This window comes from Dermacentor variabilis, chromosome 1 (assembly GCF_050947875.1).
Source record: "Dermacentor variabilis isolate Ectoservices chromosome 1, ASM5094787v1, whole genome shotgun sequence".
In the NCBI taxonomy this organism is placed as follows: domain Eukaryota; kingdom Metazoa; phylum Arthropoda; class Arachnida; order Ixodida; family Ixodidae; genus Dermacentor; species Dermacentor variabilis.
In genome coordinates this window covers 154,699,423-154,725,868 of record NC_134568.1, presented here as the reverse complement: position 1 = coordinate 154,725,868, position 26,446 = coordinate 154,699,423, and the positions used below count along the sequence as shown (strand labels likewise).

Below are 26,446 nucleotides of genomic sequence, written 5' to 3'. Positions count from 1 at the left end.
TAGAAAAAGATGTGCAACCAGGTAGTATTATATCCAGTGCTAAGATTTCACAGTCTTATCTGGTATGCTTCAGAAGCTATATGGCAGATTTTTGATGAGACAAACAAAACTAAACCACCACCTAGGGATAGGCGATCCAATCGAAAACATCGGAAATTTCTTAGATGAAAAGATTGACCAGCAGCAAGCCAAGTTTCCTGTAAAATAATATCTTGAGAGTATTTAGAAATAAGATATAATAAATATGTTGCAGCCGAAAGTATGGAACGACAGTTCCACTGAATTACTGTTAAAGTTTCTATGGTGAATAAATCCGAGCAGCAGAGACTGCTTGGTCTAAAACGTTCTCTTTTAAAAAGTCCTTCTTAGTAGGAATCTCTCTAACGTACTTTTTTGCCTTGGAGTTGGGAGAGCTAGATTTTTTCTCGGTCGGTGACCTTGTTCGTTTAAGAGATAGGGGGTCCATATCTACGTCTTGATTTTCCATCCCATCTGTGTCGAAGAGACAGATTTGGTCGACTTTCTCAGAAGTTGATGGCTTTGGTGAATCGTTATTTGTGAATGGCTGTGCGGTCGATATTTCAATAGGTGGACTCCGCGGTAGACCCGACACTGGATCCTCAATATTGGCGTCATTAGTTTGTTGAAGCCACGGACTTAGTCGTGAGGACAGCATTGTGAGGACGACGACAGCATCGACGTCTATCAATTATTTCGAGGATTTGCACTTATTTTGACCTTTCAGGACAATCAGGTTCATCTGCTGGGTGGGGACCACTGCAATGGCAGCAGGGGCCCTATAACGTAAAACTATTCCAATATGTTTCTATTCCAATCTCCTGACGTCAAATTTACGTAACCACCGACGCAAGCACCGGACGGTCACCCGCAGCGTTGTCTGGACAGACCAATCAAACGCTCTCCTCGTTCATAGGAGGTCACTTTTGTTTGCTTGAAAAACGAATAACATTGCCCACACTGAGCGGCTTGTCGTATCTAATTGGCTGACAAGATGCGAGGAGAACGCTCAAGTGGAGAGGGATTCGCTGGGGCAAAGCCAGTGCACTGAAAATCGATAACCGTATGAAGAGGGTGGTGCCGGCGTCTGCGATTGGTCGGCTTTCCCTTACTTAGCCTGTGGTGGCTGGTCGAAAATCGCGGTGGCATGCAACGGAAGCTCAAGAATGACGCTAAAACTGACCCTCAGCAAAGAAGAGTTTGCAGAATGAGGTGGTAAGCGTGCCGAAAGTGCTCGACAACGTTACACGGCCACGCAAGAACTTTTATTATACGCAAATACACCCATGCTCTCCGGCAGGTGCGAGTAGCCAGCGTCTCAGCGATCGGCGGCAGCCACCTTTTATTCCTTTCGGAACGGGGCAGCCTGCGGCTATCCCGAAGAAAATTCAGTTTTGTTCGGCATATTAATGCATCTTTATCGCGTACACGTCACTTTGACGCGGTGAGTTTGTGTGGTTTTGTGACGTTGCGTGACAAGCAGGTGAAGTGGGTGCAGCCTGAAAACTCTTTAGCAATAGCCGAGGGCTAATGGCGAAAAGGGGTCGAATCAGAAATAACTGTTTTTCTTTTTTCTGTCAAATCATGCATAATCAGTGTGTAAACATCATATCAGATGGGGAGGTATCGCGGTTTTCGTGACGTCGCGTGACAGACAGGTGAAGTGGGGGTGGTGGAAAAAAGTTTTTCACCAATCGTGGAGGGCTGATAGCAGAATTGGAATAGAAAAGTTTGGAATAGTTTTACGTTATAGCGCCCCAGGACTCATTTCGGGAAGAACAGTCATTTGAATGATGACCTTCTCCACAAATTCGGCATCGTGTGTTAGACCTACAGCCTTTTATGGAGTGCCCAAACCGCCAGCACTTTAGACACTGAAGGACACGAGGTAATAGAGGCTCAACTCGGTATATAAGTGGCCGTGCCTTGATTTCCGATGGGCGGCTCATTCCAGAAAAAGTAGCTATGACTGTTTCTGTGGGCATGCGCTTATTATCAACGACACGGCTGCAACGATACACAGAAATTACGCCTGCCGCAGAAAACATTTCCAAAATTTCTGCCGGACATAGACTTATGTCGACACCTCGGACTAGGCCTTTGGTACAGGCAAGGTGATGAGGAATGAAACTGCTCACCGGATATGTCGCAAAAACATCGCACTTCAGTAAATCTTGAACACAAGCCTGGTCTGACGAGCAGCAAAGAATGCACCCTCGGCCAAACTGTCGAACCTCGGTGATTTGTTGAAAATTGGCCGAGGCCATCCGGAGTTCGGTTTGAATTGCCTTGAGATTCTTCATGCGAATCACTCCGCCATAACTCGGAACCAAAACCACAGGCAAGCTTCTCGTCCCACTGCGTAAGAAAAGCTCCACCGGCAAATCAGAGTTACGAACAGAAGTCGACCAGGAGGAAGCCTCCTGGCCTGGCGATGAGAGTGACATTGCAAATAAATAGGAAATTACTCTGGCAGGTTAACAGATATTGAAACAAAAGGTCAAAAACAATTTCGTAAAAGACACAGATTAAAAGAAAACCGCCAGCTACTTGACCAGAACCGGTGTTCGGGAGCTCAGGCACCAGGGCAGGTCAGCTCAAGAAGGCCTCGAAGCGAACGCCTGTCTCACGATCAGCTCGTGACACAGCATTTTTACCACGAGTACGTACATTTGTTATTATCTGTATGTAACTTACTTTGGCTAATAAAAAATAGGGGCAAGGACTTTCTGATTCGCCTTAGTAGATACATAGCCCCCGCAATGTGCGTAAAGTACCCTAACAATGCTAACGCATTAAAAGTAAGCGGAACAACGCACTTTTACCGCGAGTTTGACGGCTCGTATCTCAAGATTTACGGTGCCATCTTGACAAGTCGATACGCCTTGCAAACACGCGCGCACGCACACACTGAGAAAGGAAGAGAGAAAAATTAAATTAAAAATTAATGTCTGGGGTTATACGGGCGAGAAGCACGATACGATTATGAGGCACGCCGTATAGTGTTTGCCTTCGGTAACAGTGTGTTAGTGCGGTCCATGCACCTTATACACGGCGGTTCAAGACTGAACTTCGCCCCCATCGAAATGCGGCCGCGGCGGCCTCGGCGGCCGGGATCTGATCCCGCGCCCCTTCGCTGAGCATCTTCAAAGCCACTACGGCGGGTTAGAAGAGAGAGGTCATTTTTAATGTGAGAAAAGCAGAGATCGAGGTCGGCCGAAGAATCTTTGTCTCTGGCATGCTTCAAGGCAAAAGAGAACGCCTCTTACATCAGGCACCTGCTGTGTGACTAAAGAATGAAGCGGCGAGATCGCGTTGCGGTGAAGGGCTGTAGCGGCTCGTCCAAGTAGGATTGAGTAGCTTGCCTGCTTCAACTCGTCTTCCAGTGCTGACTGCGAATTCGCGTAGCCACATATGAGCTTCTTGTTCGAAGATCGGCGCAACTGCGTACGATCTTCGAACACAGTATCCGAGGTGAATGCTGAACTGTACCGGATGAATACTATGGCATTTTATTCACGCGCTGCATTTCGACTATGAAGTCAAAAATCAGCGCTTCAATCACGGAAGCGAGCAACAATACCTTCGAAATTCCACTGCCTTAATATTCAAACCTTATTTGATCGCATTCAATGCAACAATCAGTGCTAACATGTGCGCGATGTGAAGCACATGGTTTAAGTCTCCCTTGAGTAGAGGGAGGAGGGGGGGAGTGTTATAGGGCGGCGATTAGTGTAACGCCCGCATGCTCCGATATATACGCCAAGACAAAATACTAGGATTTTACTGACGTTTCGGCGGGGCCTTCACTCCAGCTACCTTTCAAACGTAAACATGAGCAACGCTACTTGTTCTGTTTGCCTTGTAGCATCGCTGAAGTTATATATATATATATATATATATATATATATATGGTGGTCCTGCCTTCGTCAGAGTGATTACTCTTCTGATGAAGGCAGCACCGGTCGCCTGCCGAAACGCGTGAAGTTATTTCGTGCGCGTTTGCTTTGTATATATATATTCGGGAATAAAGGAAATCGAGCGGTTCGAACCTTGTTAATCACGAACATAAAAAGCCAACAGAACAGACAATGAAGCCACGGAAAGCATAACTGAAATCAGCTGCTGTGGTTGAAATTGAAATCTAGAAAGGAACGAAGAAAGGGAAATTGTTGTGGGCGAAGAGATAACGTGCCGCCGGTCGTATCGCAACCTACAAACTCCGCATTACGCGAGCGTTGCACTACAAATTGTGCTACGGCGACGGCTATTAATTTATATATGTAAAGTGAAGCATAAGATCAAAGGATTGCGGCAGTAGAGGAGACAAAAAAGAGAAAGAATGGGCACTTTGGAAACGGTTTTTTTTTTCTATTAACTCGGTAGGTACAGGGTTAAAGATACGTGAACTCGAAGCAAATACGTCTACCTGGAACACAGAACATTAGTAGTCTTGCTTCATTAACAACGTCAGGCACTACAACAATATGTTTTCTGGTTTCACACCAACTTACCTACAAAAGTGGACAAAATGCATTCGTCTTTGGTATAACACATCACTCATAATGCACAACTAAACGAATGAAAATCATCTGGTAACCTAAATAAACCACGATGAACCTTCACTAATTCACGAGCAGATAGCTTGACGTGATGAACGCATTAGCCGATTAATCGGATAGTTAATCGATCAGTCGCGCGGTCCTAATTTTAATATATTTGTGATTTATGGCAATCGGCACTGTAATGAAACGTGATCGATCGATACATGGCGATGCTTATCTCTAAGCTCAGCCATTGTTTCTAAACACAACGAGCACAACAAGCAACCATACTGTTGTAAAACGCCTGTATTTGCGCATTGCTGCCGCGGCTATAGTGTGTATGGCTCACACCAGGAGCTCCCCTCTGAGAACCACCGCGGCGTGTCCTCCGACTTGAAGCCGGTGTCCACCGGCTGGGACGCGTAGGTAGAGGTCACCACCGCGGGCCGACGCCTGGTGCGCTGCGAGACGGTGAATTCTCGTTACTCCATGTACTACGGCCACATACATGACCACAACGCTCTAATACAGCGCGCTGGAAACAACGGAGTCCTGCAATACACCTCTCGCCGATACAGTTGCTTCTTTGGTTTCCTTCTCTTCTAATAATTTCAAGCCCCTTCATTTGACCGTGTGCGTCCTCCTATAACCGTTCGTGCATATGACGCTTTTAATACCTTCTTTTTTCGCCAAGTCATCTGTAAACGGGCTGTTGTTCCGGCTCAATAAAACTTGCCAATGGCGGCTTTCCTTCTCCATAATTCAAACACATGCGTCCTGGTGAAAATTTTGTCAATGTTTCCACGAAAGGTTGTCATGGTCTGAAACGAAGAATTAAAATGGCGAACGAAGGTGTCTTGCGTATGTTGCAAGAAATATTGCCCTGTCCCAACTATCATGCACCAAAATTCAAAAATATGCAAATGCCACGTAGCTGGACAGAACCAAGGTAATGTTGTTTGCCGTCGCTTGGAGATACTCATAGTACTTTTTGTATTCCGCCTAATTATGTAATTAGGCGGAATTAGGCGGCGCTCGAGGCACCCATTGCGTCTATTCGCAGGATTCTTTCACGCTCGGAAAAACACTTTTATGTAGCACTTATTGAGAAACGGAAAGCTGTATCGGGAGTTTCTCATGTGGCTCTATAATTTTCTCATTGACACTTTTCATCTAATTATAATATTTGAGAAGTTTATTAATTAATTCAGACTATATTATGCAGTTAGGTAGAAGCGATGGCAAACAACATTACCTTGGTTCTGTCCAGCTGCATGGCATTCGCATATCTATTTTTAAACTCTGGCTAAGTTAGCTGGGACACCCTGTATACCATGCGGTGCGTGTTAATTAAATTCGGCTCTCTTTCTGCATTCCTTGTGTAAGTTCGCTTGAAAAATTTGCATGGTGTTTATTTTTCAGAAATAGCAGAAACGTACCGTACCGTGCCTTGAAATTAAATTTATCCCATTTGCCCGCAACCGCTGTCGTGTCTATAGTAGTAGCGTTTCATTGCCTTCTCACGTCACATTTTCCTTATCTCGCCCCCCTCGCCTCTTTATGGGAACTGCGAGTGAAGAGGGACAAAGCTGTTATTCACTCGTATCGCGACTGCGTCGGTTTCTGCCTCCTCTTCCCCTCCTCTCTACCATTATATCTAGCTTCCCTCTGGACCTGCACGTTAATAGGAAGGTAAGCGCTGCAATTTCTGTAGTGCTTTTGCGGGGGGTCACGGATAATTACAGCTGTTAATAGGCTAATGCGGCGACGCCCAGGGAGCTCCAGAGCGTATTGTGCCCATTCGACGCGGTGCACAGATCCAAACGAGTTTCTTGAGTCGCCTTTACTCTCTGCCGCGCACCTGTCATGTGTACACACGCTCTGAACCACCCCCCGACGCGGTGTGCCAGACAGCAACAGCAGCAGCAGCAGTGGGAAAGTTGAATGAAGAGGCAAAAAAAGAACTTCGCTTTAAAGAAAAAGGAAAATAAGAAAATCTGTGGTGTGGCAAAAAAAGAAAAAAAACTATGAACGACGTTTCAGCTCAACTGATATGATACATCTGCAAAATAAATGTATAATTGGTCAAGTTAACAGATGTAAGCGTTATAATTTGGTAATAGCAGATGATTGGTGGCGATGGGCAGACATGCATAAGCTAGCTAAATAAGTAAGCAAAAGCGAAGTAGCAGCCGAGCCACAGAATGCTTATGCTTAGTAGACAATTTTCAAAATTCCTATAGCATTATTTTTTGTTCACAATACGGTGAGAAATACATAAGTACGCGCCGAATTCTTTAGCAAAAATTAATTAGGTGGGAACGTCGAGACGTATACGTGAACGTACCATTCAGCTCTTCTTTTCCCAAAACATCAGCCCAGTAGGGTCCCAGCACGGCATGAGCAGACCCTGGAAGAAACAAAAACATATCCGGACCAGACCGCGTGATGCTACAGCTCGCAAACAGCATGGGTAAGAAGAGGAAGACAACACGACCTCTGACCTTAAGAAAGAAAAGTAGAATAAGAAGAAGAAATCGGAAAGTACCAACAGAAGACAGAGGAACCAATGCAGCCGATCTCGGATATATAAAACCTGGGCGTACCGAATTGTCTATATCGCCTTGAAAACATACCCTTCAAAATCATATGCAAAAGTATAGCGCTGTTGCACGAGTGTATCGAAATTTTGGTGCCATGAATTTTGGTCCCATAAAGCCGGCCGGCGTAGCGCCGGTCATCGGATTCTCCGTCCCATGAGCTGTCTAAGGCTTTCGCCTTAATAAACATTAAGTTGGTGACCGCCCGGGGCACTTTACCGAGTACGAAACGTGACAAACCGCTGGTTAAAAGTATTCGCTAAATAAAGAATGACGATCTAAACACAGCGGTACTGAATCATTTCATAAGGGGACGCTAGGAAAGCTTGGCCTTGGAATAGATACTTAGCCCCGATTTTGTTACAAGCTCCGTATACGCGACTGTTTGGACAAAGCGCAACGACCTTCGGAAGCGCTTACTTGTCCTTTGGAGCTGTAGCCAAAGCTTCGCGTGTCGTCCACCCAATCACCGTCTACGATAGCCGTCGAAACAGGCTTGTAGAGCCGCACTGGCGTCATGTACAGTCAACAGCAATAGTTTAGATACGGTTCCCCTGCACATTTAAGGCATGTCACATCTAATTTAATAAATCACTGTGTAGGTGGTGAAGGCTACTACATGCTGAAACATTTAATTCGAGCCTGTGTGACCCCGCTCCGCCAGAATTCAGCTTCTTGGCAGATCCTGCGTCCCGTAAACTTTTGCTGTTGTCGGTACATTCATTGTAAACACGGAGGCACTTGAAGATCAAGTCATACTGCCACCTCGAGCCTGCATCATGATTTCTGTCAACGCAGACGCGATAGGAGACATAGAAGTCATCGTCCAGTGCGATCAACGCTTGCTGTTTGTCAGAGAAATTTGCAACGCCGTACAGCTGAGGCAAGCAGTGGACGCGTCACCACGTGATCAAACGTGGCAGCACCTACGGGGTCGCCGTGAAAACGGTCAATGTACAGTAACTCTAGACTAGACTAGCCGGCCTGTCAGCGCTTTCTATCGGCGCGAAGCGACGAGATCACCAAGAACTTGTTGATCACTTTTTGATCTCTCTTGCTGTTGCTGATTTCGTCGCTTCGTGCCGTTAGAAGGGCGTTCATCGGACCGCCAGTCGACGCTCGCGCGGTAATGTTGAAGAATCGGTCGACTGTACTATCGTGAGTAATATTAGCGGGAACACGCGAACGCGTGGAAAATATATATAGCCTCGAAACCGAGTTAGCGCGTTACGCGGATGGCGCTGTTGAAAATAGAGGGGAAAGGGGGCGCTCTTTCGCTAACTGTTTGCACTCCCGCCTCGCTAGCGTTGCTACGCAACAGCAACTGATTGCGTTTCATGTACTGGCCGCTAGTGATGATAAGGGTGCGATCGGAGATCGCACCTTCCACGGCTGCCACATTTCCACATTGACCGAGCACGATGCAACACGTACGCAATGACAAGCTCTGCAAGCGCCGGCACAGAAATCTTGACGTTGCGCAGGGTTCATTCGCAGCTTGTTGCTCAGATCTATCCGATGATTTGCGGAAACAATCTCGCTGTAGTCCCAAATCATGTTCGCTCTGATATTTTCGGGCATCATATTACAGAGATGAGCGGAAGAACCTTACTATTGCATCTTTGGTAAACTTTTCTTAGTCGACGACATGGGTGAAATCGCGCTTGAAGAACTGTTCCTAAAAGCGTCCTTCTTCCAGAAGCGGTGTCCGCTGCTGCTTTAGGTTCCCTGATCTATAGTTGGGAGCGAAGAAGTAAGTGTGCTTGTTGATCTTCTCTGAAGCTGAAACACCGCCACTATTTGATGCGGACTCCACTTATCCGCCATCGGAGATGAGCTTCGCTAACCATGCCACTCATCTTTTCGTCGTAGAAGCTTCAACATATTTTAGCAACTTGCAAACACGCAATAACAGAGATCTGTATCTCCTCAATGCACAAAGAGGGGCATTTGCCCACTCTCACGACGACGGGGGGGGGGGGGGCAAAGTAGGTCATTGCCCCGCCCCCTACACAACACTTTTGAAACCCGGGAATATATTCCGAATGCCTGCAGTCCCAACCAAGATAACTCGGGCCTACAGAAAGCGGCTCGAAGCCCTGATAAGGGGGTGTGGCCTCTCTACCAGCTGCACGTGGAGTCTCTGCTACATTGGTTCTTCAGCGCACTCATCACTGGTATTTACGCATATATAGCATACAGAGCCTGCTCGGTAACAGTTGGTAAATTTCCATACCTCTGCAAGTTTGCAGTAGTCTTTCAAGTCCCGATCTAGAAATTGATTCGGGCTACTCGGTCTGTCAATAGTGCAATTGAACCTCAATAGTGCAATTGAGGTCCCCAGAACTTTCAAAACTGCTTTCACTTATTTGGTCGTGAAAGGTTTTCTCGCAGTGAAACTAAGGCAGCACGAAGCGTTCACTTCACGCTGCCGGCGCTTTTTATCAGGCCAGCGTTGTGACGGCGGGTGCTCGTGGTCCTCTAGTGAGATGCGCTTATATTTGCCTGTACGTGCGCGACACCATGCTTGTCATAGGTGTATCTACCGGTTCTACTCTTCCCCCCACAGTCAGATTTGAAAAGGAAAAGTAGGCCATTTATCCTCCGACGCCCCTACGCACACACGCTTGTGAAAGCGGGCACTGCCGGCTGCACACTGCACAAATAAAACAAAACAACAGCTGAGGCCAACCTTTTTTCTCAGAATTGGGCTCACACAGGTACGATTTATTTATTACGCATTCCCTGCTTTTCGGCCTCGCCTCCACGTGCTGTAGCAGATGACGCTGGGCGGGCCGTGCTAAGCAGCCAAGGGTTAACCTTGCGGTGCGAGACGCCTGCGGGACGTGCCTTGCAAGCCTGCACTGCTGAGGAAGCTATCGCTGGGCTGTGCAAAACAAGTTTAATCTACCATCACTGGCATCGTCCCGCGTTTGTTGGGGCCGTCTAACCTAACCATCTTTGAATACACAAAATCAAATTTGCTTTTGTAATTTACCGGTATTTAATCAGTGTTACCATTTTAGCGATTTTGACGCTAGATTTAGCGAGTTTTTTTCTTTGTCTCCTTACGGCAAAGTTTGCTATTTGGCAATTAGCGACTTTTTTAGTGATGTGAATCAACAGTTGGTAATATTTTAACGATTTATAAGTTAGAAAGGTTGCTTGAAAAAATGACCTTCTAGAACACAGCTTAATAGTCAAAAGCAACACACCTAAACTCGCTGTACAATGTATAGGCTCCGTGACCATGATGAACCAACGGTTTCCTTCACATTGTGATTGTACTTCACAGCACAGTGGTCATCATAGCCTTGATACTGTGGTCACAAACTTGAAGGTTCTTTATTATTTACAAAACCTATTTGAATGCGTTTAAACGCTGTGGGTTCAGCGGTGTCACTAAATCCATTCATTTGGTAGACGCTTGACTAGCCTGTCAGATAACTAATTTACCAAAACCAAGTGGAATAAATTTTCTGTTCAGATTTAGAACCCAGCATGCGTAAATATCGGAACGACTTAACTCGTTCACGCGCGACTGAACAAATCACTTCCGTTTCTCACGCCTTTCGAGCCAATCAGTACCTCACGGCGGCTTTCAGGTATATAGATCAAGGGCGAAAATATGGTATTAACCTGTACAAAGCTTGGGTAATTGTCACTGCCATGTCAACAACATGCGGCCAAGCGCCTTCCACAGAATCTAGTTCTGCTACCACGAACGTCGGGGAGCACAAAAAATGTAGGGATAATATGCAGACTAAATGCATTTTCATGCTAGGAAAACTACGTTGCTTGTGTTTTTTGAATCGTGCGGTATTTGTAACCTTCCAATCTGAGGATAATGAAAAACTTAAGTTGTCATAATCCAGTATGTAAATATTACAGGTATGCGATCGAATATCGACTTTTTTAAAATACGAATCGAATACGAATATTAAGTATCGAATATCGCATAGACAAACGCAGAGGCACATATTTACAGCAGGAATATTTGATTCAGTATAATTAGGAACACGCTTGCACTGAATAGACAGCCAACTATCACGTACAATTAAGATCCTTTTAAACACAAGATCACAACAGTCATGCAATAAACTACACGAATAGCCGCTTGACACCTCTAAGCGTGGTGGCAAACAAGCTTCCCAAGAATGACAGGCATTTGAAACTGACGAACTTTTCAAAAACGCATAATAAACAGTTGTTGAAAAAATATCAGAAGTTATAGAAAAGGAAAATAAAACACTAAGGAAGTATTTGTGTGCCCTAGACAGACTACAGTCTCTTACAAGAAAAAAACACTACTCGTTGTAACGTAAGAGATAAAAATCCTACATGACTAGGCTGCAAGAAAGACTAATTGACAAAATATAGCCGATTGTCATGTATTGACGAAAAGAAGGGAAAACCGAGGGGCCCGATTTTGTAAGGGCACCGTTTTTGTAAGAACGCTGGCACGTATTTGTTAGTCAGAACCATATGAAACCAACAGATAATGAAGAAACGGAATAGATAAGATAAATTATTTGTAGTTTCTAATTGAACGGTAAAAATAAGAATGTAATGACTAAAATTAAACTTGCTGACGGTGAGAGCCAAACCCACAACCTCTGCATTAGGCGCGCGTTGCACTACAAATTGTGCTATGGCGACGGCAGTTGCCACGTCCATGCATTCTTGGGTATATATGTATGTGTACAAGATGTAACCCAAGGAGTGTTAACCAGTGTTACACTTCCACCGCAGAACCGAAATCAAAGCTCGCGTCATGAACTTTGTTTCTGCATCGCTTCGAAAACTGTCGCTGTTTTACTTCTGATAATTATAATTCGCGATACTTTGTTCAGCAGGTGGAGAACAGTAACCCGATTGGAGCAGTCGGTTGTTGCGAAATGTTTGGTCAGTTTCGATATTCGAAAATGCCGAATAGTACATTTTCCAATACCAATAAAATATTACGCACTAACTATTCATATTCAACTATTCAAGTTTTTAATACATTACCAATCCGGAGCCAGTACAGACCTACTGTGGAACACTTTTTAGAACATTGTATGACAGTGTATCGAATGTTTTGTCCCCAAACACCGCAAAATTGTCAGGAAGAAAACTCCTTGGATGACGAGGGAAATTATACGTACTAAAAGGAAACTGGAAAGCAAACGAAAAGCCCGTTCGCAAAACCCCACCTCACAATATGAGGAACCCATTCGACATCTAAGTAAACAGTGAAAACAACTAGTTAGGGAGAGCAAGGACAGGTTTCGTAGCACCACACTTCAGAAATTTCTTGCAGAAGACCCCGGAAAATTTTGGCGCTACGTTAATCTTACGGGTAGGCGACCACACATGAATGCGAGCCAAAATAACGATAAACAGGTTGACAGCTTTAGTGATTTTTTCTCGTCTGTTTTTACGCGAGATAACGGTTCGGTTCCGCACTTTGTAGATGCCCCAGATAGGGCCCTAATAGAGGATATAGTAATTAGTGAAGAAGTAATTCTTAACATGCTCCTCAACATTAATATAAAAAATCACCCGGACCAGATTAAATACCCAACGAATTCATGTACAGGTATGCGGAGTGGGTTTCAAATTATCTTGCCATTATATTTCACTCATCTATTACTACCGGCTGTTTCCCCAGTCCTTGGAAACGTGCCAAAATCGCACCGATAGACAAAGGCGGCTCAACAGCGAACGTCAGCAACTACCGGCCAATTTCCCTTACCAGTGTGTGCTCAAGATTACTGGAGCATATTGTATCAAAACATTTAATTAAATATCTGGATTACCATACGGTATTATACAGCCGTCAACATGGGTTCAGAAGGAAACTCTCCACAACTCAACTTATAGAAATTGTACATGCCCTCTCCCAAACCATTAATTCGCGTGGCCAAACCGACATAGTGTACCTAGACCTTACGAAGGCGTTTCATAAAGTTTCTCATTCTAAGTCATTACGCAAAATAGACGCCATATTTAAAAATCCCGCAATCAGGAAATGGTTCACGTCTTACCTTCATTGCAGAGAATAGTATGTCCAAATTGGAAGCTGCCAGTCCGTACCCTCACTTGTAGAGTTTGGTGTACCTTAGGGTACGGTACTATAGGACCACTCTTATTTCTCGTATTTATTAATGATATGCCTAATGGACATCACTGTGCCGTTGCGTTTATTTGCCGACGACTGCGTCATTTATAACAAAATTCAGTCGAGACAAGACCAAGAAGAACTTAACTCAAATCTACAAAAAATTAAAAAATGTTGCAACGATTGGCAAATAGGCATAAACCCGCAAACGGCTTCGGTAGGATTTCTCTGATAAGAACTGCTATCGTTGAATCTTGGACGAACACATTTTGATACCATGCGCCAGAAACAGAGGTAATTCCATTCAAGATGGTCGCCATCATAACAAGGGCCCTTCAGAGCACCTGTCGCCAGGAACATGAAGTTCAGTAAAGTGGAAAGTTGGCTAGTTGGTGAGTGATCATCATACCTTGCTGGTGAAGCAGCGCACTGACACGGACACAGTGAAGACAAACAGGAAAAGACGACGCTCGCTTACACTTACTCCAGCCTGGAACATGCTGGAGTAAAAACTGCCCGCCAGCAAGCTCATGACGCCGGCCAAGCAGTCTGCTAATAGCGAGCCGCCGGCGGTAGAGCATCAAGCCGCACGGTTTGCACGGCGTCAAGCGCTCCACGTTCCAGCAAAAAGAAAAAAAAAGCCAAGATTCGATGATGGCAGTTATAGAAGAAAGCCTACCGAAGCCGCTTCATCTACTGCGAATAAACCCAGCAGTGCGAGATAGCATGGGCAAATATAAAGAGTGCGTCGCGCGCCGTCATTCCAACAACCTGTCGCGCACGGATAATTCCGAGTCTAGCCGACGAGACGGCGCAGCGATCCTTTGCTTACGCGGTATCGTGGTAACGCGTCAGAAAATAAAAAGAATGTATAGGGCCTGCGGCTTTAAGGTGGCAGCCGTCCGCTGCAGCGTGAGCTGGGCATAGAGAACAATCGCACCCCTGACAACCCATTCCGGCAGCGCATCAGACGTTGCCGGAATGGCAACATCCGAATGGTAACCAAAATTTGCTATGTGGCATGGTGAGGGGCCCTTTAAAGAATGAAAGGGTTGCCGCCCCCCTGACTTTAAGCACTGGGTTAGTGAACTTCGCGGGAATGACGTACCATACACGCAACGCAAGCACACGCACAGGTTCTTTGTATAGGGACACAGGAGGCACTTACCGGTGACGGGGTCCTCAGGGATGCCGTTCCAGGGGCTGAAGTAGCGAGAGATGAAGTCGTAGTCGTCGTTGCCCCTGCCCCGAATGGTGACTGCGACGCCGAGCACTCGGCCGCCGCCCTCAGAGTTCAGCATTCGCGCGGGACTCGGACTCAGGGCCTCGAGGGCTGACCTGCGTGCACCGCCGCATGTATTTCACTCGCTTACGTTAAGTCGAGAGGGCTGGTCAAATGCAGCTTGCGATTATCGCAGGACTCTGCGACTGCGCCGTGGTTTAAATCATGTATAAGCGGCATAATTGTTCAAGTTAACGGGATCCGGATGGTTTGCGTCCCCGCTAACGACATCCACCTAAATCAAAATCTTCCGAGAATTCTGAAGAACCAAGATCGAATACCGTTCGAAGCGCACCTAATATTTCCGGTGCTCGCGCGATATGTTTCTGGCCCCTGAGATAGAAGAAAAATAAAACATCGAATGCCCGCTTTCTGTTGTCAGCCATTATGCAATCTTGACTCGTTTTGACCCCGTAATTTGTATTCAGGGATATGGCAATTGGTATTTCGTACAATTAACTTCGTCGAAGGAATTAGAGGTGATTCAAGTTTTGAAGCACCAACGGTTAGCTGTATACCAACGACGTAAAAAAAGAACACAACCACACGTAAGAAATGTTGTGCGTTCGACGCACCAATCTGCCATGACCAATGCCTTATCAGCATAAATTGAAATTCGGACAGGAAATAACTGGTCAGAACGTCTGTTACCGGACACGGACGTTTGTCGTGTTTCGGAATCTTAATTAAGCCACTGTTACAAGTGCGTGCTGAACCTGGAAATGACACAACTCATTGGTGCATTTTCAAAATGTTTCGCGTTTTGATTAAAGCCGACAGTCCACTTGGTCCGCACGTACACATGCAAGTGTGTTTATCACCTAAACGACCCGCGGCTGAAGCAACAGTCAGCAGTGCGTGGTACTCACCTGGTGCAGGAGTCTTGCAGGCGCACCACTAGCTTCTTCGCATCGGCTGAGTAGCGTACTTCGGCCACCGGTGTCTCACCGACCACGGCCTGCGATGTGATACGCACTCCGGATAATCAAAGCTCGGACCAGCGAATCACTCAGGTATGGGAAACTATAACTATTTTCATCGCTACTTGATTTCATATTGTTCGCACAAATAACATCCATCCTTCGTATAAATAAAACAGCAGATTTCTGCTGACCTGAGTTAACCATAATTGCCAGGAAAGTTTGGTCGAATACTATATATATAAAGCCAAACGTGCGTCATCGTAGGGTTTCGTTTCGGCACCACGAGATTAACAAGTCGTTAGACCACATATGCAGTCTAGCATATCCCATAAAAAAAGGAAAAACTTAAAATTGACGCATAACCTCGCGAAAGTTTCAAGACTATCGCATCAGCGGCGTTAGGCTGGGCTTGAAATTATTCGCCCATCATTCAGGCATATTCTTCCTGCAAAAATATTTCGCACATCTAGAGCACAGCTCTTCTGTTATCTCTGTGCACTACCGTCATGACGTAACAGCATTTCACGGCACTAAAGACAGCAGATTATACGGAGGGTATATACTGCATGATTTGCCTAAACCGAATTTCGCGTGCTCGCACCACGATGGCTCAGTAGACGTGACATACTGCTGCTGATAGAGGCGGATCCAGGTCGTCCAGGAAGCACGCTGAGCTTTGTCAGCAATGAAGTGCCGGTATGCATTAAAAGGGAGGTGGGGGAGAAGTGGGGACTATAGTGCCCCCTCTGAATCCGCCAGTGGCTGCTGAGTATGTACAGATGAAAACACGCTCCTGTATATAGCGCCATTGGAGTGCACGTAAAACACCCACCGCTACCGCGTTGCTCACCGCCCCTGTGCCTGCCTTGGAACATTAAAGCAAATCAATCCATCACTCGATCGATCAACGAATTAATTGATTAATTTAAAATTGATTAAACGAAACAAAATATCACCCACCTTCACGTTAAATTGTAGATTGATACAAAAACAAATTGATTGATTGATTGATTGATTGATTGATTGATTGATTGATTGATTGATTGATTGATTGATTGATTGATTGATTGATTGAAATGACTTACTCAATTTCCACTCGCGCGCAAAGCGAGGCCGACACCTATTGCACGAAGCATACACACTGTAGCCATCTATTCAGCAAGTACAGCGAATTCTATAAATCGTGCACGAAGCCTGCACCGTGTGAACAGAACGGCGACACGCAAAATGATACAAAATGATACAAATGATACAAAATGATACATTTACTTCTCTGCTACAACGAACAACAAAGTGAAACACCTCCGTGATTATAGTCCAGGGGTTCCTAATTAAAGATTCTGGCCTTGGGGAACTCCACCTATTCACGCAGGCTGCTGCGGATCAACTTACTCTGATTGATGTGAGCATTAAGCGTGGAGAAAAATATTCATAACGTCCGAACTTTAGCGGATATATTATCATCATTTAAAGTAAAAAGCGTTGGTTACCTAAAATGTGAAAATGTGCACTTCTTTAAGAGCTACCTTGCTTAGAATGCACCGACGTTGCCCTCTAGAAAACTGTAGCGTTTACTCGTGCAGCAACACGGGTCAGTTTCCTGTGTGCCTATATAGGAATAGGAGCGCCAGCTTTTTACAAGCTGCGTGCATTGCCATCTTATTCTGCACAAACTTTGCATGAACTGTGACAACAGCGTGCGTGCGTGCGTGCGTGCGTGCGTGCGTGCGTGTGTGTGTGCGTGCGTGCGTGTGTGTGTGTGTGTGTGTGTGTGTGTGTGTGTGTGTGTGTGTGTGTGTGTGTGTGTGTGTGTGTGTGTGTGTGTGTGTGAGAGATAAATGCCGGTGGCTCTTTGGTAGCCCATTTTGCTCTTTTCATCGTTTATAAAAATACAAGAGAAAATATGTATGTGTCTGATCAGCCTATAAGCTTTACGTTAGTTACTGCCATAGGCGCCGACTACGGTGGGGCTCCGGGGCTCGAGCCCGCTCCGAAGCTTTCCGGGGGGCAGAGCTCTACCCCCGGCAATGCCGAAGGCAACCCTCCCCCCCCCCCCCCGCCCCACCTAAAGTGTCATTACCAGAGTTTTGTCGTCCACATCACTTGAGGTTTCTTTTGAGTTGTCAACCTTTTCACTTAAAATTTTATTGTGGCTAATAGCTAACTATACCATTGTTGGTGCGGACGTGCATGGCTTTTAATTCACACTTTCGCTTTATTCCTGTAAATCCTGACGATAGGAGGACCAGCGCATTAGAAGCACCAGTGGCGGCTGCCTCATCCGTATTTTCTCACTTCAACATTGTTTTAAATTTCCACTGTAAACACCATACACATACACAATATATTTAAATACATACATAGGACAAAGTTTATTATATTTTTCAAAGAGAAGGAGGTAGCCAATTAATAGATATTTCTAAATGTATGGATAGCCTATGCCTACAGAATGAATATGTTGCTGTATGTTCACCTTGATTGAAATTACTTTGCGTGCTTTTTTGACCCTGAAAGAAACCCGCAGACTTCAATGACCCCTTCAGCGGACTCTTTTATCAACGGCGAATGAAATGCACGTGAATGATATGTGTCTCCGTATTGCTTCTCTGTCCAGTAACCAAAACTAACGACTCATGAAAAAAAAATCTAATAACTTACAACATTTATTAGGGATGGAAACGTCGCCACTTGTATGTAGAGGTCATAATTATATATACAGGTAATCCCAACTATCATGCACTAATATTTCTTTAATTATGGGGTTTTACGTACCAAAACCACTTTCTGATTATGAGGCACGCCGTATAGTGGAGGACTCCGGAAATTATGACCACCTGGGGTTCTTTAACGTGCACCTAAATCTAAGTACACTGGTGTGTTTGCCCCCATCGAAATGCGGCCGCCGTGGCCGGGATTCGACCCCACGACCTCGTGGTCAGCAGCCTGACACCATATCCACTGAGCAACCACGGCGAGTTTAGCAAGATTTTAAAAGACAGCAATTGCGTTACTCGAAGAAAGCCTAGGGCATATTGTTTCCAGTAGAGTAGCCGCCAGTAACTCTTTCGTTAGTGAGGTTTAATTAGGTAATTGTAATTAATTATCTAACTCAAGACGTACTGTTCTAATTATCAAAGTGTCAAGGAGGCATTTGTAGGCACAACCAAGGTACATCTAACTGCGGTATATTCAGCGACGTACTAATTGCGTACTAATTTTCTCCGACTGATAAATGAACCCGCGAAATATGAAAAATAACACGTGACTGCGCTCCCACCCGTATTATAGAGCAGTGCCCTCGAACATGCTCCCTCTGTGTTAGCCAGAACGAAATAAAGGAAATAAAGAAAAACATCGTGATCGAGCTAGTGCCTTATCTGCCGCGCCCCGGCCAAAGTAACACGTCGCGTTTGGTGTTAGTTGGAAACAAGCTGTGATAGCTGTTGTCTTAGCGTAGATAAAGTGCACAGATGATTTTTTTCTTTTGTTTTTGCCACAAAATATATCACCACAAAAGCTAACTGAAACGTCAGTGCAAAGGTTCAAAGGTTCATTTTGTTTCGTCCCAGTCTTTATATAGCAGAAGGCAAACTTGATCCTTGCCTTGTGAGCTGCAAATGGCAACAAGAGGAAGGCTGCATATATATATATAGGTTAATTTGCATAATTCACACTATTGGGGTGACTACAATGCACACTGGGTAAAGCGCAATCGGCGCCAGTACCAGTGGTCGTTCAATGTGGGGTGCGGAATTCACGCCGGTGCTTTAATAAGTCCCATATCCTTCGATCACACGCTGACTAGACACAGCGTTACGCGGACGAAATCCTTGAAGGCGTGGTGGATGAGTTTCTCAGCGAAGTCCCTCTGTCACGTCTTCCACTTCTGTGATATCAGCACGATGGAGCACCAGAATACAGCAGCAGCCGAGCACGGAACTGGCTGGATGCGACTTTTCATGCGCAATAGATTGGAAGGCACGGGCCTGTAAATTGGCCGGCTGGATCACCTGACCTCTCTCCACTCGATTTCTTTCTTTGAGGTTATGGGAAAGATCATGCTTACATGATCGAGATGGACGTCAGATGAGCTCAATGCAAGGATAACGGATGTCTGCCGTAGAATTCCAGCGTCGTTCATCAAGAAAGCCACTGATGATGTGACAAAGCGGACTCAGTACTGCGCAGCTACAGAAGGAGATCTATTCGAACGCGTCGTCTCGGCGTCAGCTGTTGTTCAACGGAGCTTACGAATGCAAAGATAACAAGGGCAGGCTAGTATGTTCTTTTTTTTTCGTTTCTTCTTTATTTATTATTCTTTTTTTTGGTGGGGGGGGGCAGAAGTATATAGCAGGTACTATATATATATATAGTACATGACCGGGGTAGTTGGAGAAGTATGGGAGAGGCCTTTGCCCTGCAGTGGGCGTAACCAGGCTGATAACGATGATGATGATACGCTCTCATGACCGTCACTTCTATTTGGCTTCGGTCCGAAGCAAGTTTCTGGCGCGAAATATAGCTGCGCGCGCACCTACTCTTTCGATGCCGTGCGACCAGCGCCGGGATTTTGAACAGTCTATGCCGGTAGTCCATTGCTTTTCGCGTTTCGTGCGTGGTCAAAGCGGCGCTTCGGCCGCGTTATCAAGCGCCTTTTTTTATCAATGTGATCAGTCGGCCTTGAGAGACGGATAAGTGTGACGTAGAAATTAGAGGAAGGAATAGCTGCGAAGCCGCGATACCTGCTCTGGTGTTCCTTCCGTACCATTCTCAAGGTGATGCGCTGTCTTTTAGGGTTTGCGACAGGCAAAGCAGTTGCTTTCAATCTGCTTATATTAGGGGATCTGCTTTGTGATGCGGGAGAGAGCGCAGTCACGTGGTATTTTTCATATTTCGTGGGGTTTCTTTACCAGTCGCAAAAAAATACTACGTCGCTGAAGACACCGCAGTTAGATGTCATTTGAGGGCGCCTACAAATTGCTCGTTGACATTTAGATAATTAGGATAGTACTTCTCGAGTTAGATAATTACAATTACCTTATTAAATCTCAGTAACGAAATGATTATTCGCGGCTACTTCATTGTACTGAAAACAATATATGCACTAGGTTTTCTTCGAGTAACGCAAGTGCTCTTCTTTTTAATACTGGTGCATGATACTTGGGACACACTCAGCAACCGAAATGAGTCCAAGACAGATTCACTCGAAATCATAATCAACAGCAATCATGCGCAGCGGCGCTTATACTCGAACTCACACACACAAAAAAAGAAAAGAAAAAAAGAAAAGCTGCAGTTTCTCCCGAAAGTCGAAGCAGTAATAATGACAGCGAAGTATAAGACAATAACACGAATGAAGATTACACCACGCGAGACGCCTGAGGGGACTCAGGCTGTGAAATTTAACGGTCTCCTATGAGGTCTTGTAAATACCCATACAAGGTCGTCACTTCAGTGAACAATTCTTCGAGGTCACAGGAAGTTTCTTCAAGTGCAACTTATATTAAAGGTTATATTGTCACGAGAGGAGAAGGCAAGCAGTCACTTCTAAGCGAACGGTCATTTACTGTTTATTTCTGCAGCAGCTACCACACACACTTCTTCGTCCTCAGCTTTCAGCCTTACTAGCGCGTGGCATTACCCCTCCCTCCCCCCCCATAAAAAAAAATAAGAAAAGAGTCACCGTCTCGATGCGACTACACCAATGTTCCCCCAACAGAATTGGGGACGGGTTAAATACCACAAGGAGAAAATAAAATAAATGAGAAAGAGAACGGACGCGAGGACAGGGACCGCACCACAAAGTTTGTGAATTGGAGTCAGCGTGAGCGGTAGGGCTTCATCCTGGTAACGTGAACAGTGTCAGAGGAAAGTGCTCTACGAGACTGGTGCGATGTTTTGGCTGTGACAATTAACTTCGCAGTTGACAGGACTTAGGCGATGCAAAACTACGTAGGGTCCAAAGTATCGGCGCAATAATTTTTCTGAGCGGCCTTGTTGGCGTATATGGGTCCAAACCCATACGAGATCTCCCGGGTTGTATGTGACGTCTCGATGGCGTATGTTGTATCGACGAGCATCTTGACTTTCTCGACATAGAATTCGTTGCCGTGCAAGGTGCTGCGCTGCTTCGGCACGCTGAAAATAGGCGTCTGTATCTGGTGTGGTAGGTTGAGACGAAGTTGGTAAGAGCATCACGTCGAGCATAGTGGCGACGTCGCGTCCAGTAGACCACACGAAAAGGAGGAAATCCGGTGGTTTCTTGTAGCGCAGTGTTATACGCAAATGTCACATACGGAAACACTACGTCCCAATTTTTATGATCCATGGCGACATATATATGGAAAGCATATCTGCAATCGTTTTTTGAGACTCTCACTGAATGGTGCGTTGTTCCACTCAGCTGCAGAATATCTCGGATAAACTGCGCGGTAAAGGCCGTACCACGGTCTGTGATGACGACAGCGGGAGCACCATGTCGAAGGACGATATCTTTGACAAAGACGGTGGCTACATCTGAAGCAGTAGCTTACTGAACGGCTTGGGTTTCGCCGTATCGAGGGAGGTAATCGGTGGGGACAACGATCGAGCGGTTATCAGCCGAAGACTTCGGAAACGGGCCGAGTAAATCCATCCCGACTTGTTCAAAAGGTGAGCAAGGAAGTCGTACAGGCTGAAGTAAACCGGCTGGTTTCATTGGTGGAACTTTGCGACGTTGGCAATCTCGACAACTTCTGACGTAATGCTTCATGGTTTCTGTGAGTTTTCGCCAGTAGTACTTCTGCTTGATCCTTGCCAGAGTACGCGTGAAACCAAGATGCCCGGACGTTGGTTCGTCGTGGCATGCACGTAAAATGTCGCGAATAGAAGCGGGAACAACGAGCAGGAAAACGGTTTCCGTAGGGTGAAAGTTCCGCTTGTATAGGATGCCGCTGCGTAGGCAGAAAGAAAACAAGTGGCGCGCAAACTGCCGCGGGGGTTGTTGGCGGCTTCCTTCAAGGTATTCAATCAAGGGTTGCAGCTCGGAATCTTGGCGTTGCTGTTGAGCTAGGTTTAATGAAGGAAGAGTACAAATAAAACCACAGTCGTCAGTATCTAGTGGTGCGGGTTCAACGGGGGCGCAGGAGAGACAGACGGCGTCGGTGTGTTTCTGACCAGATTTATAGACGATTGTCACGTCAAATTCCTGCAACCGAAGGCTCCATCTTGCGAAACGGCCTGAAGAGTCCCTGAGATTCGCCAGCCAGCAGAGAGAGTGGTGGTCGCTGACGACGCGGAAGAGGCGTCCGTACAGATATGGCCGGAACTTCTGGATAGCCAACACGACCGCCAGACATTTCAGTTTTTCAGTTGCTGAGTAGTTTGTTTTTTTCAGGAGCAGACAACGTGCGGCTAGCATAGGCAATAACGCATTCAACACCAGCTAGAAATTGTACGAGTGACGCTCCGAGACCAACGTTGCTAGCATCAGTATGCACCTCTGAGTCGGCCTCTGTGTCGAAGTAACCAAGGATCGGTGGTGTCTGCAGAGGTCGCTGAAGGTCGTGGAAAACGTAGGATTGTGCCGGGCCCCAAACAAATGTGACGTCTTTCTTGATGAGTCGTTGCAAAGGTTCGGCAATCTCGTAAAAATTGGGCACAAAACGGCGGTAATACGCACAAGTAATACGCACTAAATATCGGTGCACATCGTGCTTTGTCTTCGGTATCGGGAACAGAGCAACTGCCGCGGCTTTGTCAGGGTCAGGGCGAACACCGGTGCTGCTTCTCGTATCCAAGATGACATTTTTGGGGCCTCAGAGACAGGCCGGAGGTGCGAATGGCCTGAAGAACCGCCTCAAGCCGCTCGATGTGTTGCTCAAACGTCGTGGAAAAAACAATTACATCGTTTAAGTAGACTAAACACGAGTGCCACTTGAGGTCAGATAAAACTGTCCATCATGCGTTGAAATGTGGCCGGAGCGGAACACAATCCAAAAGGGAGGACCTTATATTCACAGAGACTGGCGGGTGTTATAAACGCCGTTTTTTCCCAGTCCCGTTCGTCAACTTCAGTCTGCCAGTACCCACTACGCAGATCCATTGAAGAGAAGTAACGGGCATGTCGCAGGTGATCCAAAGAGTCGTCAAACCGAGGAAGCGGATAAACGTCTTTTTTCGTGATCTTGTTCAGTTTGCGATAATCGACACAGAATTGTAGTGAACCGTCTTTCTTCTTAACTAGTACGACAAGTGAAGCCCAAGGACTTGTCCATGGTTGAATGGCGTCATCATCCAGCATTTGTTTAACTTGATGACGAATAGCATCCTGTTTTCTCTGCGACACGCGATAAGCGTGTTGGCGAACAGGTTGGACGGTCTGTTCTGTAATGATTCTGTGTTTGGTTAAAGGTGTCTGCTTGACCTTCGACGTGGCGGTGAAACAGTCGCTAAATGACAATAGCAGAGTGAGGAGCCTCTCCTTTTCGGGTTGGTCTAGCTGTGGGTTGACGTTAATGCGACTGGTCAAGTCCGCATCGCTTGGTTCCGGAATCGAGATTGTCATTACCGAAGCACAGGCATTGGACTCGGCCACTGTTTCAAAGTAGGCCATGGTGGTATGCCTCGCAAAGTGCTTGTATTCGCCACGGAAGTTGGTAACTAGGATCATGGTTTGCCTATTTTGGAGCTCTACGAGAGCTCGTGCGACTCCGACTTCACGATCCAGCAAAATGGTGAGGTTACCTTCGGCGATGCCTATTCCTAGTTGGTCTTGTGGGTATTCAACGAGGACGAAGATGCTATTTCGAGGCGATAACGCGTCACGCAGTCATCGACCACGCGTAAAGCCGCGCGATGATTTTCATCCTCCACACTCGAATCCGAAGAAATGTAATCAGAAAAAGTCACGAACAAGTTACGCAGATTAATGATCACCCATATTCATGGAAAAAATCCATGCCCATTATAACCAACCGAGAACACTTGGGCAGCACAAGGAAAGACGCTACGAAGGTGGAGTACAAATTGCAAGTCTGGCGGTGCGTCGTCCAATGGGTGACACGAAGTGTCCTCCAGCCGTGATCAGATGTAGGCCGTCCCACGCTGTCAGCACCTTGCGTAGCCGAGTGGCCAGTGAGGCACTCATAACCGAGTAATCAGCCCCAGTATCGACAAGTGCAGTTAGCGCATAACAGTCGATGGAAACAGTAATAGTAGCGGAAGTTCTTCTGGCAGTTTCGAATGAAGGCGTCAACGGTACGTCGCGAGGGGATGGCGTCGGCGGAGAATATTTGACGGTTCGCATGACAGCGGCCTCACCCCGGAGGTCGCCGTTTTCAGTTTCGCTAGCGCGGGCTTCCGCCGTTGACTCCATCGGAATTAAAGACGGGTCGAGCGCGGTTTGGTGACGCGCGACGACGAGGTGATAGCGACCGTGACTGTCTTCGCTGCGAGGCAGGAGGAAGTTGCTTTCCAAGTATTCCTCGATTTCGTGCGGGCGTTCGCCATAGCGCGGGCAACGGGCGTCCGGGTGGTATCCCCGCAGAACAATCCGTCGGTATTGGCACTCGCGATACCAGTGTCCAGCCTCCCCAGTCGTAGCACAACGGACTGTTGTCGGGAGCACGCCATACCATGGACTTGCGCAGACCAGGATGAAAGGCTGCTTGCAGAGTCGTGCGGTGGATTGGACTTGGGAAGCGTTGAGGAATCTTAACAGCTAGGCGGCTGCGAGAAACGGGCCGTCGACGGCGTAGAAACCCGAAGAGCATCCGCGTACGAGAAGGGTGGGGGGGGCGGGGGGAGGAAGGGGTTCGGTACGTGTTGGTGGCGAGGGATGAACCACCTGCCTGATTTCCTTCCGAATGACATCCGTAAGAGCCGCTGCACTCGGAGGTGCCGGAGCCGATGCATAACACTTCTGGAGTTCTCGAACAATCTGCCGTATTAGTTCGGTAAAGGATTCCCTGTTATCATTTGCAGGTACAAGCGACCATGCAGCTGTCATGGTGGTCTGGCGTTCATAATGCGAGAGCCGCTACCGGAGCATGCATTCCATGATTGTTGCCATACGGACGAACTCAGACACTATTGCAGGAGGATTGCCCACGAGGCCCGCAAAAAGCTGTTCTTTTACGCCTCGCATTAAGAGACCCACCTTTTTGTTCTCTGGCATTAGTGGGTCGGCCTGACGGAACAATCGCGTTATGTCTTCGACAAATATGGAGGCGGTTTCGTTCGGCATTTGGAACCTTGAAGATAGTGCCTGTTCGGCTCTTTCTTTCCTTTCGGGCCGGGGTGCTGAAAGCGTCGTGAAGCAGTTGGTAAAACTCCTACCAGCGGGTAAATGAAGCTTCGTGGTTCTCGCACCACACTCTTCCCGCGTCTAAAAGGGAAAAGTAGACGTTCTTCAACTTACGGCGATCGTCCCAGTCATTAAAGGTGGCGACCCGGTCGAAATGATCTAACCAGTCTTCGACGTACTCAAAGGCGTCGCCGTGGAACGGGTTAGGCGTGCGAGGCGCGTGGACAATGCATTGTACAGCAGCATTTTGGATCCCCTCGGTTTGGCTTGTGGTTGTTGTTGACATTTTCCTCGCAGAGCTTGTCAGGGGACTGTATCGCGGTGGAAGAACTTAGAGGCGACGGCTGCTTCGATGGATTTCTGCCGTCCCCAAAGTACTGGCGTCGGTAGCTTCTGGTTCAGGACCAATAGGCACAGGGCGTATGCGTACCTAGCACCTCCACCAGTTTGTCGCGAGAGGAAAAGGCAAGCAGTCAGTTCCAGCGAACGGTCGTTTACTGTTTGTTTCTGCAGCAGCTAGCACACCCACATTTCTTCGTCATATATATATATATATATATATATATATATATATATATAGGTGTTACAGCTAACTTTAGCCAGAGTTTAAAAATATGCCGATGCACTCTAAGATGATGCGACCAAATGCATGTTGTAGTGCGTCCCGCTACTTTTTGTATTTTGCTTAATT

General features: G+C 46.5%; 1 protein-coding gene across 2 annotated transcripts in view; it reads right to left on the bottom strand.

Annotated features, from left to right (window-relative positions):
* Positions 1–4,850: 4,850 nt before the first annotated feature.
* Positions 4,851–26,446, bottom strand: part of LOC142587101 (phenazine biosynthesis-like domain-containing protein) — a 47,907-nt gene continuing 26,311 nt past the window's right edge. For both annotated transcript variants that reach the window (XM_075697997.1, XM_075697991.1), the window contains exons 6-9: positions 15,417–15,505; positions 14,434–14,603; positions 6,910–6,972; positions 4,851–5,023 (exon numbers count right to left, since the gene is read on the bottom strand). In XM_075697997.1, coding sequence (XP_075554112.1) covers positions 4,908–5,023; positions 6,910–6,972; positions 14,434–14,603; positions 15,417–15,505 — 438 coding nt within the window. In that variant the 3' untranslated portion in view covers positions 4,851–4,907. The remainder of the gene's footprint in view (positions 5,024–6,909; positions 6,973–14,433; positions 14,604–15,416; positions 15,506–26,446) is intronic.